Here is an 18,970-nt window from a genome sequence, read left to right on the forward strand (position 1 = left end):
GAGCTGGGCCCACGTTTTGCCTGCTTTTCCTAGATTGGCCTCGGGACGGTCTCTGCAGAAAACTGTGTGCTTCGGGGCCTGCTCTTAAAACCCTTTGGTTAGATGTGCGCTCCAGGCCATGGGAGTGGTTTTTGGAGAAAGCTTGAGGAGTTCACGGGCCACCCCAACCCGGCCCACACTGCTACCCTGCCCGGAGCCCTGTGATCCCCGGAGTGGATCCTGTCCTTGATCCTGTCCTTGGAAACTGCAGGTGTCAGACTAATTAGGGAGAGGGCTCCAAATTCAAGAAGGATGTCACGGACTTTGAATTTGTTTCCTTGGTTGTAAAATGAGGTAGATACCAGTGTGGGGGCTGACAGCACGTGGGGGGAGCAGCCCGTGCCTGGACCCCCCTGCGGCAGCCCCTCAGCACCGTCAGCCCCACCAACCCTGGGCAGGATTCTCTGGGAATTAGCAGCTCCTGTGCACCCCGCGTCCTCTACTCTGAAAAGCAGTCTGGCTTGCTGACGTGGAATTCTGAGGCAGTGAAGGTCGCCCGACGCCCTGCTCACATCAGTGCTCAGCAAGCTTGCACAGAGCCAGCTCGGCCAGGGTCTGGAGCCATACCACCGATTTCCTGAGAAGCGCAGCCGGAAGCCTGAGCTGACTCCCTGGAAGGAGGTGGGCTGCCTGGCGAGCAGGTAGAACCTGGTCCTCAGCGTGAAAGAGCACCCTCCCGGCCAGACCCAGGGTTCCAGAGGCTCTTTGGGCAGGGCAGGGGCAGGAGGGCTGGAGCTGGGAACATGCTGGTCAGAGCCTCGGAGGGCACGCTGGCCGGCCTGATGCGGGGTGCCGAACTTTGGCTCTCATCCTCCTTCTTTAACCGAGAATAAGATCACGTACTCTACATCGAGCTAGAAGGACAACGAGGGCAGAGATCTTCCTAGTGCGTGGTCCTGCGTCTCTGCTCCATCAACAGAAGGATGGGTGGAGTGCGTGAGACTGCCCAGCACGCCCGGACCCACAGGACTGGGGAGGTTTGGGTTTTGCTTGGGCCCATCCCGGGCTCCAGGACCCTCAGGTGGAAGCACGTAGCACCTGTCAGGCTGGGAAGAGAGAAACCTCCTTGTACCAGAATCTCTCCGCTACTACCTGGGAGGGAAATGTGGGACCTGAGCCACTAACCTGACGCAGGACTGTCCTGTTCCCTCTGTGACAAAAGGTTCGTTCCCCTGGGTCTCCTTCAGCCCTTCCTGCTGGCCTGTTACAGCCGCCGTCAGAGGGAGATCGCAGAGCCCTCCCTGGATTAGCCAACTGCTGACCCACGGGGATTTAGAACCCAGCACCAAGGGCCACGCAGTTCTTCTAGGCCTTTTCCACAGAGGGTTTCCGACACAAGGATGTGGGCTGTGAACATGCTGTTTGTGTTTGTGCGGGTCCTGCCCTGAGGAGAAAAGGCCAGGTGTGTGCCCCAGATCCAGGAAGGGGCCCCGTGACGGACAGCCGCTCAGGCCGGGGCCCGACCCCTTGCTCTGGGTCTTGGGCGCCACATCACACCAGCCTGTGGTCACTGCCACCGGCCCAACGGCACAGGTGCTTTTACTTGTGGGCGTCTGGAAGCTTCCCTCCGCTGGGTCGTCGGCCACTCCAGAGCGGACTTGGCAGCCACGGAGCCCGCCTTGTCTCAGACGCTGCGCCCATTCTCTTCCCTCAACCATGTCATTAACTTGCCAGCGAAGCACGCCGGCCTGACCTGACTTGCACATCCTGCCCCTTCTCCCCATCGGGGCGGCCCCCGGACACTGCCGCCCTCCTCGTCCGCAGCCTCTGCCCCGCAGGGCACGCTGCCCTCTCCCTGCACCCCCCATCCCCCCGCCCCCCCCACCCCCCTGCCTCCGAGAGGGTCTTCGCGTTTAATGCCCTCGGGTTTCCGAGCGTGGTGTTTGCAGGGCCTGCTGCCCGTCCTTGCTTCATCGCACATGACTAAGTCTGGCTCCTGGAAGACGTTCCCAGCAAGACAGCACATTTCCTTGTCCAAACACGGAGCCTCCGAGCCAGCCGGGCGGGTGGAGGAGCGGAGGGAGCGTGTCTCTCGGCCTGGTTTCTTCCCAAGCCAGCGCGTGGGGTCCCTCCCTGGCCAGCCCAGCACGGGGCCCAGGGCGACCTGTGGGGTGGGTGGGGCGTCGCTGCCTGCTGTGCCCCCTCCCCTCAGCCACATGGGACGCCCCTGTCTTAGGCGCTGATTTCGGATTCCACACGCAGTCCTAGTGTTGGAGCATCGGCGCTTTCCTCTGGGGCCCCGTGCCGTCCGCATCCTCACTGCCTGCAGGGCTTGGCAGGGTGGCTGTAGAGTGAACGAGTACGTGCATTTTTGCTAGAACTTAAGGGTTAATGTTCCATAGTAGAGTTTAGAAGCGCCCTTTAGATGCTGCTCAGGTGCTGGGTCCTCCTGAGGCCCTCACTTCCCCGGGTGCTGAGACCCCGGCAGCCAGCTCCGCGCTGGCCGGCATCTGCTGGGTCCTGGTACTGCACAGCGTGGTGAGGTGCTGGACACGGTCACGTAGGTAAGAGCATTAAAGCAGCTGGTGCAAACACTGACCCTTTCTGGCCGGGCTTGTTGGCAAAGGCGCCGGCCAGTGTCAACATTGGGAGCCTCACCTCCCGCGGGGTTGCCGGCGGCCCCGCCCCCCCCCCCCCCCCCCCCCCCCCCTCCACTCCGCAGAGGACCTGGGCGCACAGAAGGAAGAATCAGGAGGCGTGGACTTTGATCCCTTTGACTAAACCTCTCTTGTAACATGTTCTATAAAAAGCCAAACTCTAAAAACAAAACAAAAAATGACTTAGATTGTTGGAAGTCAAAGCTCCGAGATTCAGCCTGAACTGCAGGCTCATAGAAGGAGGTCGTGCGGGCAGCAGAGGGAACGCGTTCTTTCCCACGCCCGTCCGTGCGGGGCTCTGGAGTCCCGGGGCCTGCCGCTGCGACCCCTACAGCTCACGCAGCTGGCCTCGGGCCACGTGAGTCCGCCTCGCTGAGCCTGTCTTCTCCTGTCCACGAGGAGCATAGGAACAGTGCTGTCTGCGTCTAGAAGGTGGAGGGTAAGCTCGCGCAGGCTCAGCAGGATTCTCGGCAAACCACCACCCTCCGAGGTTAGCCGCCTGCCCTCCAGCTTTGCTTTGCTGTGCACGTGGCTCTCCGTGTATTCCGGGCTTGCTGACCCTGCGAGGTCTGGCAGACACAAGTGAAGATCTTTCCTGCCCTTCAGGAGTGACCGCCTCATGGGGAAACAGACTGCAAATTTCTGAACAGTATGTGGGGCCACGGAACCATTTGGAGAGTCCAAAAGAGTGGTGCCTGGCCTGCCGGGGGTGGGGACGGGCTGCAGAGGGCTGGCGTGAGCCCCGAGGATGAGCCAAGCAGACCAGGAGAAAAGATGTAGGCAGAGGGGAGTTGTGCAAAGCCACAGAAGGATTTCTCACGCGCAGCCCTGGTGCTGTAGAGGTGCCGGGGCCCAGCCTTCCTACTGCCCCAGAGTCCTAGGTCTGTCTTTGGAAAACTCCCTGCCGGGGACAGAAACAATGGGCTGAATTGGCGACCAGGCTCTGGACTGGTCAGGAGACCTGCCGCCTGAGGGAGAACTGGTAATGTGACTGCTGACAGCAGGTTTGGGGAAGGAGGACTGCGTTCACCATGGCCCCCGCAGTAACGGGGCCCAGGGAAGGCCGAGCCGGATGCGGAGTCGGGAGTTGTCGGCATCTGTGTGGCGTGTGAAGCCGGCAGCCCAAGTTCTGCGAACAAGGAGAGTGGGAGGCCCGCTTGCCAGAGAACACAGTCGACTTAATGCATCACATCCATGGGTGTTTCACAGACGCTGTTTCACTGAGCATGTGTATTTGAATTGTAACGTTGGCTCTGTTATCACCCTAAACCATTCACACAATGGTTCTTTAAGCAATAGTTCTGATTCTAGGAATTTTCCCAGGCAAGAGGACCAGGAAGGGAAAGCAAAGTACTTTGGGGATGAAACGAGGTGTGCAGAGCAGGTTTGCCTGTCCTTCTGAGAACGAGGATGCAGTCCAGCTGGTGATTACAGAAATCGGACTTTGTAACATCTCATAAGGGTGCTTGAGGGTGGGGCGCCTGGGTGGCTCAGATGGTTAAGCATCTGCCTTCGGCTCAGGTCGTGGTCCCAGGGTCCTGGGATCAAGCCCCACGTCAGGCTCCCTGCTCAGCGGGGAGCCTGCTTCTCCCTCTGCCCACCCCCGCTTGTGCTCTCTCAAAAAAAAGGAAGGGGGGTGCTTGAGGATTGGTGTTGTGTACAAATTATAGACTACTTGATTTTTTGATACCACATATTATTTTTAACATACTTCACCATGGGGCGTCCGGGTGGCTCAGTCGGTTAAGGCATCCGACCCTTGATTTCGGCTCAGGTCATGACCTCAGGGTCATGAGATCCAGCCCCTAGTTGGGCTCCCCACTGGGTGTGGAGCCTGCTTGGCATTCTCTCTCTCCCTCTGCCTCTCTCTAATAGAAAAAGAAAATGAAAAATAAAAATGAAGAAATAGAATACTTCACCACGTCACGCGCAGTCTACCCCAGTGACAGTTCAGCCCCAGGGTCCCGGCCCCATGGAGCTAGCTGTACCCCATCAGACCACACCCCCGTTCTGCTGCCATCAAATGACATGGCGCTCCCCCCGGGGAGCTGCTTCTAATCGGAGAGTCGCTGCGTCTGAAAAAGGAAGTTCAGTGTTGGACGTGATTGAACACAAAAGTCTTTTATTTATGAGTCTCTGCAGGATTCAGGAGTGTGTCATCTCAGTTTCACATATAATAGTAAAAATAAAAAATTCAGCTTACAGGGAAAGATATTTCCAGATCTTTTTGGGGGGGACATTTTAAAGTAAACTCACCCTAGTACCGTATTAGATAAAGACAGTAAAGTATGAAAATGTGATAAATACTACTGTGATTAATAGCTCATTTTATTAGCTGTTTTAATAAAGTACAACTTTATAGTGAAAATAATGTACTAGAAATAGCTTTTTTAAAACTTTTTTATGATATGCTTACAAAATGTCAGACGTCAGGGGAACCATCCTCAACAATGATGATGCGACGCACACGCTCCGTGTGAGCAAAGCTGAACGCGGGCTAGACAGGCTGACCGTGGGAGGCCGGGGAAGCTCCAGGGACCGTGGGGCTCACGCTCGGGACCTTCTCTGGGCTTCGATTAATAACGCAGAAAGCCCACTTTCCAGCCCTTGTGAAGCTCCACAGAGGAATTCCTTTAGCCATGAGGACCTTCACTCCAGTACCACCTTGCCTTTTGGATGCCGCTTCACTCTCGAGTAGGGACTTATGGTGTCGTCCGTCACGAAATCATACAGTACTTTTATCCACGAGTTGTAGTGGGGGAGGTTGTCATAGTACTCGGCAGCGATCTTCCTCACCTGCAAGGCCAAACGCGCAGCAAGAATGAGTGCTGGCGGAGTGGGACTGGGCGTCACGGACCGACGCGGGCACAAACACCGAGAAGAGAAACCACCCTCTGCCCTCCTCTTGCCCCAAACGCTGGGATCCCGAGGGATCCTGGCACCAAGCATTTCAACAGTGACATATACTCGAGCCTCTAGGATCACAGACGCTCTCCCATCAAGCTCTGAATGGTGCATTTTATTCTATTATTTTTAAAAAACATTTTATTTATTTGTTTGTTTCAGAGAGCGAGAGAGAGGCAGAGGGAGAAGCAAGCTCCCTTCTGAGCAGGGAGCCCGATGCGAGGCTCGATCCCAGGACCCCGAGATCATGACCTGAGCCAAAGGCAGACGCTTAACCAATTGAGCCACCCCATGAATGGTGCCTTTTATTTATTTATTTTTTTTTTTTAAAAGGTTTTATTTATTTATTTGACAGAGAGAGACACAGCGAGAGAGGGAACACAAGCAGGGGGAGTGGGAGAGGGAGAAGCAGGCTTCCCGCTGAGCAGGAAGCCTGATGCGGGGCTCGATCCCAGGACCCCAGGATCATGACCCGAGCCGAAGGCAGATGCCCAACGACTGAGCCACCCAGGCGCCCCTTAATGGTGCCTTTTAAATAGCTGAGCTATACATGTAAGTTACATCTTAATAAGGCTGTTGTAAGAAGCCTTGTCACACACACCCATTAACACCACGCACTGTAACTCCTGCAATATGATCCAGTAAATACCAGGGATTTGCTGAGCACACAGGACCGAATGCTCCCTGATGCACACCTGACAGGAAGAGCCGGTAAGGGAAGACCAGAGCTCTGAGGACACCTGTCAGTGCAGCTCAGCAGTGAGACAGCAGGAAGCGGGCAGGAACAGAACAGATGCTGCTCACCATGGGCCTTATGGCAAGTGATGTCTGAAGCGAGCAAATTCTCAGTTTGGGGGCTGTTCAAGAAACCCCGGAAGATGGGGGCGGCTGGGTGACTCAGTCAGTTGGGCGTCTGCCTTCGGCTCAAGTCATGATCTCAGGGTCCCGGGCTCGAGTTCCACGTCGGGCTCTCTGCTCTGCGGGGAGTCTGCTTCTCCTTCTCCCTCTGCCCGTCCCCCCGCCCGTGCTCTCTCTCTCCCTCTCTCTCTCAAATACTTAAATAAAATCTTTTAAAAACAATTGAAAAAAAAAAGAAACCCATAAGTTAAGGTACAGTTGACCCTTGAACAACACGTCCACGCATACGCGGACATGTTTTCGCTAAACACAGTGCGGTCCTGTAAATGTGTCTTCTCTTAGGATTTTCCTAACATTTTCTTTTCTCGAGCTCACCGTGCTGCAGGAACACCGTATAGGACACGGATAACATACAAAATACTGCTCACGTCTCCGGTCAGCTTCCAATCAACAGCGGGCTAGTAGTTACATTTTGGGGGCGTCAAAAATCACATGTGGATTTTCAACCCTGTGGGGAGTTGGCACCCCAGCTCCTGTGTTGTTCCAAGGACCCACTGTGTGGCTGATGTTGAAAAATGATTTTGTTCAAAGGGCAGCCAGCTTTGTATCCTCTTTAAAAATAAGTGGAAATTCACTTCTTTAAGGAAGAGGCGCACAAGGCCTCCTCTGTCGTCAGGCGTGTGCATGGGCGGAGCAACACCGGGCACATTACACCTGCTTTCAAAGTTGGCTCCAGTTGCAAGGTTTTTCCCCAAACATTTTATTTTGAAAAACGTGACACCTACAGAAAAGTTGAAAGAGCAGAACAGAGATACCTCTATGCCCTTTACCCAGGCCCACCAACTACCACCATGAGTCACTCTCTGTCTCTGCACAGACATACACCACATAGTATGCTTTCTCTGCTGAGCCTTTTGAGAGTAAGTTGCAGGCATGTGACAACTCACCCCTAACGTTCCACCCCACTATTCAACACCTACCTCCTACGAATAAAGACGTTGTGTTACAAAACCATCCTACTGTTTTCACACCCAAGAAAGTTAACATTAACACAATATTCTCGAGGATGCACTACTCAGTTTAAAGCTTCCCCACTGACCCAATGTCCTCTCTAGATGTTTCTTTCCTCGAGTGGGAATCCAGTCAATAATCAGAGGTCACACTTAGTTCTCATGCTGTGTGTTTTTGTATTGTAATCAGTCAATAGTTAAAAACTTAGGAGGAAATCCATAAAATTCGATTGGGTAGATATGATGGCATAAAATATCTGGCGATAGTTAGCTCCCTACGGGGCACCTGGGTGGCTCAAGACGGTTAAGCATCTGCCTTCGGCTCAGGTCATGATCCTGGAGTCCAGGCATCAAGTCCCGCTTCAGGCTCCCTGCTCAGCGGGGAGTCTGCTTCTCCCTCTGCCCCTCCCCCCGACTTGTGCTCACGCTGTCAAATAAATAAAATCTTAAAAAAAATTGTTAGCTCCCTTATATCATAGCTTAAAAAATTAGGAAAAACTAGTATTATCTTTCATACATATTCCCCTTTTTCGAATTATGGAAACATTTTTTGGTAGTAAACTGTAAAAGCCACCCATTTTGAGGAAGGGAAGTCTAATAAAAGAATTAACCTGAAAAATAAGAGAAGTTACAAAGGTGGGCCTTTGCAGAGGATGGAAGGATGGGGGTCAAACTGTGCTCTTTCACATCCTCCACAAACACTATACTCAAATCTGCTGCGTGGGGAACAGGCAGGCCCTGCCTGAAGAAAGTTTGCCGCCCTGGAAACTGTCCATTCACTGTGCAGGCCAATTACGAGGGACGTCTGCATTTCCGAACAAGACAGCACATAAATCTTAGCTAAGCCCATCAACTTAACAGCGATGAAAGCGACGTGAACCTGTGCTCACTTCACACGAGAACTCCTTTCTCAATCTCTGACTTGTTTATAAGTCGGCAGATTCTCCAGCACTCTGGACCCCTAAGGGCCACCGCTAGGCTTCGGGACTGAGAGAGTGAACACCGAGGACTCTGAGGAGGGCACACTCAGGACGCACACTTGTCCTTTGCTTTGACGAGCAGCTTAGATGGGCAAAATACACTAGATCCCTTTTGTTTTATTATTTTTTAAGGTTTTATTTATTTATTTGAGAGAGAGGGAGAAGCAGGCTCCTCGCTGAGCAGGGAGCCTGAGGGGGGAGGGGTGGGGCTCGATCCCAGGGCCCCGGGATCATGACCTGAGCCGAAGGCAGACACTTAACAGACTGAGCCACCCAGGCGCCCCCACTAGATTCCTTTTAAAATGGGCACGTTGAGACTGATTTTGGTCATATAACCATCAGAAATTAGAGTATGTGTCCAATCTCTTTACTTACCAGTGGAAGGCTTTTTCCGGGAATGTTGGGGAAGTCATGGTGCTCGTTATGGTAACCCACGTTGAAGGTGAGCAGATTCAGAGGCCCGTAATACGAATAGGTTTCATGTCCCTTGAGGAACATGTAATGTTCGGCTATAAAATGTCCAGAAATCGGGTGCAAGCCTAGCCCAAGTAAGGATGCTGCCAACATGTAGACCAAAGATTTAATTCCCAAAACATAGTAAATTATAATGTCAAAAGTGACCTGGATCACAGTATTAATAATTTCCAGGTAAGAAATTGGTTTAGGGTTGATGAACAGAGGTCGAAAAGCATAAAAGAGAGGCTGAAGGACAACCCATATAAACTTTCTGAAAGTGGTACAGAAAAACCAGCCTTCAAAATTGGTGGGAATATCCACATCAATGCCATCACCCCCAAGGTAGCGATGATGGTCCATGTGATACCTCTTAAAGGAAACTGAATAGGGAACGCCAATGGGAAGATTAGCGAATATTCCAAACCAGCGATTCCACATAGCTCTGTAGTGGCCAAAGGCACTATTGTGGGAGACCTCATGAATAGCCAGAGTCACAGAGTGGTTAATGCAGCTGCCGAAGGCATACGCCCAAAATATGACCCACTTCCAGTCTAGGTCCTTCACTAAGTAGAACGCAACCAGTTGAGTGAGAACCATCATGGTTATAATCCAGATCAAGTTGGGATCAGGTTTCATCAAGGACTTTATCTCTGGATACTTTGCTGTAAAGAAAAACAAACAAACCAGGAACTGAGAAGAGCACACACGAGTTCTGCAATTATAATTAAATCAACACCCATTAAATTAACACATTATTTTTTTCTTTTTCCCAATCGTGATATGCCCTCCATTAGAGACTTTATCCACTACGGGGAGGAGTATATTCCAATAGTAAAATTACTGAATACCATGTCACAACAAATTTGTGCAGGAAAAATTAGCCTCAAAATCTAGACTCTCCACACGAACAGAAAGAAAATCACAAATGAGTAAAGATTTCATGTTACCTAATTCCCTTTTTACTCCTAACAGTTGTTTGTATATAAAATTGGTAAGTTTTGCAAAGTTGCAATCACAGTCTGATAAATCTATTCTATATTCTAGTGTCTGACAGAAGGTACAGTATATGTAGATACTTATGTATGATGTATATGCAATGTACTTAGACACATACGATATGTATGTTATAGAGGACACATACTTAGATTTTATAATTTCCTTTATAATGACTGAATCACTTCTAGTTGCCAGTTGTAACTTCTACCCACTTCCCTATTTTTAGACATTCAGATAGCTAAGATTTTTGCCCGTGTGGCCTTCTGACAGCCATCAGGAAATCAGGATAATGTGTGAGAACTGCACGGTGCTAATTTGTTAGATTCTTATTTGCACTGTTGAATCTACATGCAAATATCCAAGTATGACGAAAAAGGCCAATAGCAAAAATTCTGCATTTCAGGCAAGTGTCCTCTAAGGGCAAATGCAAACTCTTCGCTGGATCTTACTCTCCAAGAGGGAGGCCGAGGTGTGATGAGTGTCTTTGGTTGTACATGTTGCTGAGTAGGTTTGATACAGGACAGCATGAGGAGCAAGGACCTTCTTCTTGAGTTAAGTCACTCAGAATGTTTTTGAAAAGATAAAGAAGGGAAAAGAGCAGCTTCACCCTCTTTTCTCTACATTTGAAAGGAGGAATTCAACCAAAGCTTACACTGCAAGGCAGGCTACTGAAGTCCGGTTTTATATATACAACATGAGACTCCCCATTTTTTCTCTCCACTCCCTAACAATTAATCTTCATTGGTTTAGTTCATTTTATCAAATGTTAATAATTTTGTAGGCAATAGATGAAAAAAAGGTAATCCTACAGGCCTAGAAGTGAATTTGTCTAAAACTAATTTTCCTATCAAGTCATTCATTAAAATATGAGCATTTGGGGAGCAATTCCCCAACAACAAAACTGGTGGATAAGAAATAATTCCTTGAAGAATTCATTCAGGAAGTAATAATTCTGTGTATTTCTGTTTAGACAGAGCTCTGGCATCTTTACCTTATTTAAAACTTGGTTAAATTGACACATCTGACAAAGGATAAAAGGCAATACACATTTTATAGTATTCTAAAATGATGAAACTCACATGCCTCGTTCTCTCAGACAAATCAAGTTGCTCCAAGTAATTCTGTACCAAATGTCTGCAAAGCTTATTTTAGTACATAAAAATCAATACTACAAGGGTACTGATACTTCAGGGAAAGAAGAGTTTTTGCAACAAATGGTGCTGGTTATTAACATGCAAAAGGCTGAAGATGGACCCCTTCCTCACACCGTACACAAAAAGTAACTCAAACAGATCACAGACCTCAATACAAGAAAACTATTAACACTCTTATAAGAAAACAGAAGTAAATCTCCATAACCTTCGTGGCTTCTTAGATACTATCCCCAAATCATAAGTGTCAAATGGCCAATGAGCACATGAGAGATGCTCGACATTATCAGTCATTAGGAAAACGCAAACTGAAACCAAAATGAAATGCCCCTTCACACATGCTAGAATGGTTACAATGACAAAGACAGGCAGTAGCCAGGATATGAAGAAACCGGAACCCACAGACGTTGCTGTTGACAATGTAAAATGGTGCGGCTGGGTTGGAAGAATCTGGCTGTTCCTCAAAATGCTAAACACAGAGCTACCAATGACCCAGCAATTCCACTCCTCGGCAGCTATCCAAGAGGAATGAAAACACATCCATCTAATAACTTCCATGTGAGGGTTCATAGCAGCATTATTCGTAATAGTCATAAGGTGAAAACCACCCCACAGTCTAGCAACTGAAGAATGAATAAATGAAATGCAGAATAGCCATACACTGGACTATTACTTGGCCGATAAAAGGAATAAAATACTGACCTACTACAACATACATGAACCATGAAAACATTAAGGGAAAGAAGACAGTCACAAAAGACCAAGGATTGTATAATTTCATTTGTAAGAAATGTCCAGAATAGGGGCACCTGGGTGGCTCGTTGGTTAAGTGTCTGCCTTCAGCTCGGGTCATGATCACAGGGTCCTGGGATCCAGTCCCATGTCGGGCTCCCTGCCCAGCAGGGAGTCTGCTTCTCCCTCTGCCTCTGTCCCTCCCCCTGCTCATGCTCTCTCTCGCGCACAAATAAAATCTTTTTAAAAAATTGTCTAGAATAGGTAAATCTACAGAGACAGAAAGTAAATCAGTGGTTGCCTAGGGCTGAGAAGTGTGACTGGGGAACACAGGGACTGCTTTTGAGTATGGGGTTTCTTTCTGGGGTGACAAAATTGTTCTAAAACTTAGATTGTGTTGATAGGTACACAACTGTGTGAACACCCTAAAGAACACTGAATTGTACACTTTAAATGGATAAATTTTATAGTTTGTGAATTGTATCTTTTTTTTTTAAGATTTTATTTATTTATTTGAGAGAGAGAATGAGAGAGCGAGAGCACATGAGAGGGGGAAGGGTCAGAGGGAGAAGCAGACTCCCTGCTGAGCAGGGAGCCAGATGCGGGACTCGATCCCGGGACTCCAGGATCATGAGCTGAGCCGAAGGCAGTCACCCAACCAACTGAGCCACCCAGGCACCCTGTGAATTGTATCTTAATGAAGCTGTTAAACATGTTTCTCTGTGGATGTACGGCATTAAAAGGAGCACTTCTTGTGCACTATTATTTGACCCACTAATGGTCTCGTTCCTAGCCTTCATTAAGGAGGTCATTTATTTACTTATTTTTCTTTTATTTTTTTATTTATTTTTTCTTTAGAGAGGGAGGAGGAGGTGGGGCAGAGGGAGAGGGAGACAGAGAATCTTAAGCAGGCTCCATGCCAGCCTGGAACCCAACGGGGGGCTCAGTCTCAAGATCCTGAACCTGAGCTGAAATCAAGAGTCAGATGCTCAACCGACTGAGCCACCCAGGCGCCCCTCAAGTAAATGCCTTTCAAATGAACTGTAATGTAACTCCAAATATACATTTAGCATACAGATGTCAGTTGTTAAAAAACAGATCCATGTTCCCTCATGTCTCTCTCTCTCTCCCCCCAAAACCCAACCAATTCCAGAAATATCTCTTTATCATTTAAGTATTCGCATCTTTCCTGAGGTTATTGCATCTCCACTCCAGAAATGGGACACTGAGCAGGATTTGCACCTGCAGGGAAAGGGACTATATTTTCATTGAGGAATGTGTCATCCTTTTACTTTCCCAGTGAAATGGTTCAGTGATGTTAAGTATGTGGGAAAAGGCTCATTGTCAAGATAAGCATCAATAAGCACCTTTTCACTTCCTTGATTATCTGAATATTAAATCCATGGCTAAGTTCCAGTATTGAGGCATTGGGTTTTTACAAGGTGGACACCAAATTGTTCTTATGGGGCATGTTGATTGTCTAAGGCATGGATCAAATGTATCATATGCTGTTTCTCCTGTGTAAGTGATTTGCAAAATATGTTTTAATTAAAAATAAAAAAGCACACATCCAATAACCAAATCTCTTAAAAGGCTATCCTGAATAGCAACTGTAAAGATTCAGGCTACCAATTTACTGATTCCATTCTTTTAAATCCATTTTAATTGGACCTACTAACTCCTGTTTGTAAAAGCATTAAATTTCTAACTTTAGACACCCCAGCAAAAATCAGGGGCTGGCTTTCTCTGCTCACTGGGCAAATGGATGTTGAGAAGAAAAGCTAGGTAAGGACTTTGCGAGAAATCATTCCTCCTATTGGACTTAGTACCCATTGGTTCCCTGATTTTTTCAAAGAGGTGGAGAGCATCTGCCCCGATCGGAACCCCTGTAACGCTGCTCACTCTTTACGTCGTCGCTAAAGTGGGGATACCACCGACTAGCTTCTGCGAGCGCCCAGCGGGGTCGTGTCTGTAACCCACCCAGCACAGTGCCGGCCCTGGCGTCAGGAGCGGCCTGGGCGCAGGTCCCGGCAGCGGAGCGCGCTCGGCACCTGCAGGGCCGGCCCAGGCCTAGCGAGCCTGGGGCGAGGGGCCCAGAATGGGCAGTCGGGGAGCTCGGCCGATCTTCCGTGCTCCGGTCCTCGCGGCCGCCGAGCGGGAGGGATGGGGCCCACGCGCGGGTCCGGCCTCCCGGCGCCCCGAGCTCGCAGCCCCTCGCCCCCGCCCCGGGCCAGGCCCGCTCGCCCAAAGGCCCAGGACCACGCCCTGCCCCGCACCCGCCGGCGCCCACGCTCCCGAGGCCCGCGCCGGAGGGTCTCCGAGCCGCAGGATTTGCCCGGGCGCGCCGGGAACCCTCCGGGCCGCCCCTGCCGGGACCCCCGCGCCCCCAAGAGCCCCCTCCCTGCCGGGAAACCCCCGGGACGCCCCCGCCGGGACCCCCGCCCCCCCGGCGTCCCCCGCCCGCCGGGAGCCTCGACTCTTAACGGGCCGCGGACGCCGGGGAGCCAGGCCGACGCGGAGAGCGCGCCCCGGCGGCGGGAGGCCGCGCGCACATAACGGGGCGCGGGCCCGGCCTCACCCAGGATCTCCTGGCGCCGGCTGGCGTGCGGCTGGTCCGTGTAGACCCACTCGAAGTCTTCTCGCGCGACGCGGTTCCCCATGGCGGCCGCTGGCGGACCCGCTCCGGCTCTCGCTTCCGGCCCGGCTCCTCCGAGGCGGTGGCGGCGGCAGCTCCCGGTGAAGACGGAGGCCGGGGCGGAGTCCCGCGGCCCTGCCCCGCCCCGCCCCCCCCGCCCCATGGTTCCCCCCCCCCGGTCTCTCCCCCCCCCCCCCCACCGGTCCCGGCCCCCCCGCCGGCCCATTGGTCACGCCCCACGGCCCCGCCCCCGCCCCGCTGGCCCATTGGTCCCGCCCCCACGGTCCCGCCCCGCCGGCCCCCGCCCCTCCGGCCCATTGGTTTGCCCCACGGTCTGGTCGGGCTGGCCCCGCCCCTCTGGCCCCGGCTAAAACTATAAAGAGGAAGCTACTGTTAGGACAGGAGAGAGCCGCGGGCGAGGATCCCGGGCCCTGGTCCAAGTCGCTCCCGCACCTGGTCTTGGGGTGGGCCGTGGGCGCCTGGGCCTCCCGACGCCGGCGCGCCCCCGTGCGCGCGCCGGAGCCCGAACCCGAGGAGGCGCAGGGCCTGAGCCAGCTGCCCCCGGAGCTGCTCCTGTTGGTGCGGGCCACGTGCCCCCGCGCGCGCTGCTGGCGTGCTGCCGCCGGGTGTGCCGGGCTGGCGCGCCCTGGTGGGCAGCTGGGCCCTGTGGCTGCGCGTCCTGGCCCGGGAGCAGGGCGCCGTGCTGCCGCGCGTCCGCAGCTGCCTGCCCCCCGCCCGCGACGGCAGGCCCTGCCTCCTGGGCCGCTTCTGCGAGCGCCGCCCGATCGGACGCAACCCCTGCGGCCAGGAAGGCTTCCAGAAGTGGACGGTGCAGCACGGTGGGGACGGCCGGGTGGTGGGGGTGAACATGTCACCGGTGCCTGGGGCCCCCTCGCAGACCTGCTTCGTGTCTTCCTATAGGTGGTGTCACAAAAAGCAGGTCATGGACCTGGGGGAGGAGGGTCTGTGGCCAGAGCTGCTAGATAGCGGCAGGATTGAGATTTGTGTGTCTGAATGGTGGGGATCCCGAGACGACTGTGGCTGTGAGTACAGGCTCCTTGTCCAGCTTCCAGATGCCAGGCAGAACGACGATTTCACGTCTGCTTTCAGGTCACCCACGTGTTCTCCAACATCAGGATGGGCCTGCGCTTTGTGTCTTTCGAACACCGGGGCCAGGACACGCAGTTCTGGGCTGGTCACTATGGAGCCCGTGTGACCAACTCCAGTGTGGTCGTGCGGGCCCGGCTGTCTTAGTCGAGGGCTGTCCTTGCAAAACAACCTGCCCAGTGCCTTCTGCGACCTGGGACCATTGGCCAGGACTTCTCATTAACCAAGGACATGACCTCCCTGGCATCCTGGGTACTCCAGGATCCCCTCGAGGGTCCTGCTGGGCCCCCTCTTTGGGTTCTGCAAACTACTAGAAGAGAGTCCTTCCTTCAGAGTTCCGTGCTGCTGTTATAGGGCAGTCCTCCCTCCCCCTGTTGGTGAGCACGGGGGGATGCTGGTCCTTGAGGGGCTCTTGGTCCTCCTCTCGGAGGCCCTCTGCTCAGCCCCAGTCCCCTCTGCCCTTGTCTCCTCTCCTTTCTGCTTCAGGGGCTTTATCAGTCCCGTTAGAGAATGCCTCTCATCTCTGAAGTGGAATCCTTATGGCTGGGAAAATTCCAGCCACCTTGGGTGGCAAACTTAACGTCTGGCAGTTTTAAGGCTAGGACCAGGTCTCGCAGCTGAAAGCCAACTAGCTCAAAATATGTTTGGAGATCCTCAAGGACCCCAGTGATTGCGTGGTATATAAAATTATTTTTTTAGCCTGGGTGGCTCAGTCGGTTAAGGTCTGTCTTCAGCTCAGGTCAGGATCCCGGGATCCTGGGATGGATCCCCGCATCCGGCTTCCTGGCATTGGGCTTCCTGCTCAGGCTTCCTGCTCGGCGGGGAGTCTGCTTCTCCCTCTGCCTCTCTCTATGGCCCTCCCTCACCCCCACTCATGTGCTCTCTCTCTCAAATAAATAAAAATCTTTAAAAACTTTTTTTATTTTGAAAATTTCCACAAACATTGAGAGAATAATGTATCAGCAACGACTATCTGCCAATCTCACGTAATTTATTATTTTGCCAAAAAAACACACAAAAAAACACAAAAACACAATTTCTTCCAGCATCCCACCTATCAGACAGAGGAGCTCGGAGCTCAGAGCGGCACAAACTTCAGCCTCAGAGCCTGAGGGACAGTAGGGGGGCTCCGGCCAGGTCCCCTTCCTGGGTCAGGTAGTTCCCCCTGTTGGTGGGGACCCGGGGCTGAAGGATCCTTCCCCCTTTCAGGGGTTCCCTCACTGGTGGGGACCCAGGGCTGAAGGTCCCCTCCCCGTGTTAGGCAGTCCCCCTGCTGGTGGGGACCCGGGACTGATGGTCCCCTCCCTGGTGGGGACCCAGGGCTGAATGATCCCCTTCCCGCGTCAGGGGTTCCCTCACTGGTGGGGACCTGGGGCTGAAGGTCTCCTCCTCATGTCAGGCAATCACCCTGCTGGTGGGGACGCAGGGCTGAATGATCCCTTCTCGCAGTCAGGGGTCCCCTCGCTGGTGGGGACCTGGGTTTGAACGTCCCCTTCCCACATCCGGCAGTCCCCTCACTGGTGCAGACTAGTAGAGGCTGAACCTGCAGTTGGGTTGGGTGTTAGGTCTGGGTTTGCTGACTGGGACTCGGCACAGCTGATTCCGTCCATGGCCTTGTCTCTTAACAATTCTCCCACTTTTGATCCGACCTTCAGCCTACCTAAGGATGTGATCAAAATTTACGGCACTGGCGGGGCACCCGGGGGGCTCAGTCAGTGAAGCGTCTGCCTTCAACTCAGGTCATGGTCCCAGGGTCCTGGGATCGAGTCCCGCATCGGGCTCCCTGCTCAGCGGGGAGCCTGCTTCTCCCTCTCCCTCTGCTGCCCCCTGCCTGTGCTCTCTCTCTGTCAGATGAATAAATAAAATATTTTTTTGTTTGTTTTTTGTTTTTAAGATTTTATTTATTTGACAGAGAGAGACACAGTGAGAGAGGGAACACAAGCAGGGGGAGTGGGAGAGGGAGAAACAGGCTTCCCGCTGAGCAGGGAGCCCAATGCGGGGCTTGATCCCAGGACGCCGGGATCATGACCTGAGCCGAAGGCAGATGCTTAACGACTGTGCCACCCAGGCATCCCTGAAACTTTTCATTAGGAATTTCAGATTGAACTTTAAAAGCCTCTAAAGCCAGGAAGCCAAGCCAAGGATTGTCATCAGATGTTACCTGCGATACTTACAGTTGGGGTGAATTCCTCCCTTCTTGAGATCCCCCCAAATAAGCTGAGGTTCCTGGACCGACCAGGAAGTGACCTTCCTTACTTACCTGGTAAGGCTTCCAAGAACCCGTGAGGAAGATTCCAGACCAATTTATCCAAGCAGTTCCTGAAGGCTGTGTGGTCACATCTGAGTCTATGCAGGTCTCTCTCAAATATGACATTCCAATTAAACCCTTGGCAATATGGCCAGGGTTTCCAGTTGTGTCCTGTTACAAAGAAAACAGATTCTTATTGAACTTATGCAAGTAACTACCCATATTGGCATGAAAAGAATACTCAAGAGTTTCTGAATTCTGGAAGGAATAGGTCCGGAGAAAAGGTAAATATTTCATCTTTGTTTACAAAGCTATACTGTACCAAATTGCTGTAAGTCATAGATAGTTTAAGAGAAGGCATTTCCTTAGGTCTGGAAAAACAAAACATTAAGGAACCAGCAGTATTTCAAACAAAAAGTCATAAAAAATCATATTCATCCTCGTGAGTTTATTCAGTCCCATATACTTTGTACTTGTTCTGCTGGAATCCAGTTTTTCTATTAGTTCTGGAAATTTGTACCCAGTTTAAACGTTTTATGATTTTAAAGTTATCAGAAAACTTGTACTTTTAAAGTCCTTTCCATGAATCTCTTTGAACATGAAGCATTTTGCAGGAACACTTTTGCAAAAGTTATCAGAGTAAAACAATACAGCTTTGTAATAATCACCATTATGACAGGTGTAAGGTGATATTTCATTGTGGGTTTGACTTGCATTTCTTTGATGGTTAGTGATATTGAGCATCTTTTCATGTGTCTATTGGCCATTCTGTATGTCTTCTTTTTCCTATCAGGTTCTGAATGTCAACTTCTAATTTGGACAATTCTGACCACAGAGCTACTCAAAAAATCCTTTCAAATGGGAGCACCTGGGTGGCTAAGTAAGTTAGGCGTCTGACTCTTGATTTCAGCGAGGGTCATGATCTCAGGGTCCTGAGATCAAGCCCTGCTTCAGGCTCCATGCGGAGTGTGGAGCCTGCTTGGGATTCTCTCTCCTTCTCCCTACTCATGACACGTGTTCTCTCTCTCTGTATTAAAAAAAAAAAATCCTTTCAAATGAAATTTACCACTATTCCCATCCCCACCTGGCTTATATTTTTTCTTTCTCCCCAGGCAGTAATTTTCTTCAACTTATATTTTTAAGCCAAAGAATTGCCCCTCACCCATGAAAGCCTGATAAAAAGGAAGCTGCTAGGGTTAAAGTATAAAAGTTGGCCAGACATAGACAAATAAAAAATAACAGACATTAGCAGAGGCT

At 51.4% G+C, this 18,970-nt stretch overlaps 1 protein-coding gene and 1 pseudogene across 1 annotated transcript; one reads left to right on the top strand and one right to left on the bottom strand.

Annotated features, from left to right (window-relative positions):
- Window positions 1-4,741: 4,741 nt before the first annotated feature.
- DEGS1 (delta 4-desaturase, sphingolipid 1) lies at window positions 4,742-14,490 on the bottom strand. The gene is made up of 3 exons (XM_032393972.1): window positions 14,302-14,490; window positions 8,764-9,506; window positions 4,742-5,432 (listed from the first exon to the last, which is right to left on the bottom strand). The coding sequence occupies exons 1-3, from the start codon at window positions 14,381-14,383 to the stop codon at window positions 5,286-5,288; spliced, it is 972 nt and encodes a 323-aa protein (XP_032249863.1). The 5' UTR covers window positions 14,384-14,490; the 3' UTR covers window positions 4,742-5,285.
- LOC116625436 lies at window positions 14,382-15,612 on the top strand (annotated as a pseudogene).
- Window positions 15,613-18,970: the final 3,358 nt, after the last annotated feature.

Source organism: Phoca vitulina, unplaced genomic scaffold (genome assembly GCF_004348235.1).
Source record: "Phoca vitulina isolate PV1807 unplaced genomic scaffold, GSC_HSeal_1.0 scaffold78, whole genome shotgun sequence".
In the NCBI taxonomy this organism is placed as follows: Eukaryota; Metazoa; Chordata; class Mammalia; order Carnivora; family Phocidae; genus Phoca; species Phoca vitulina.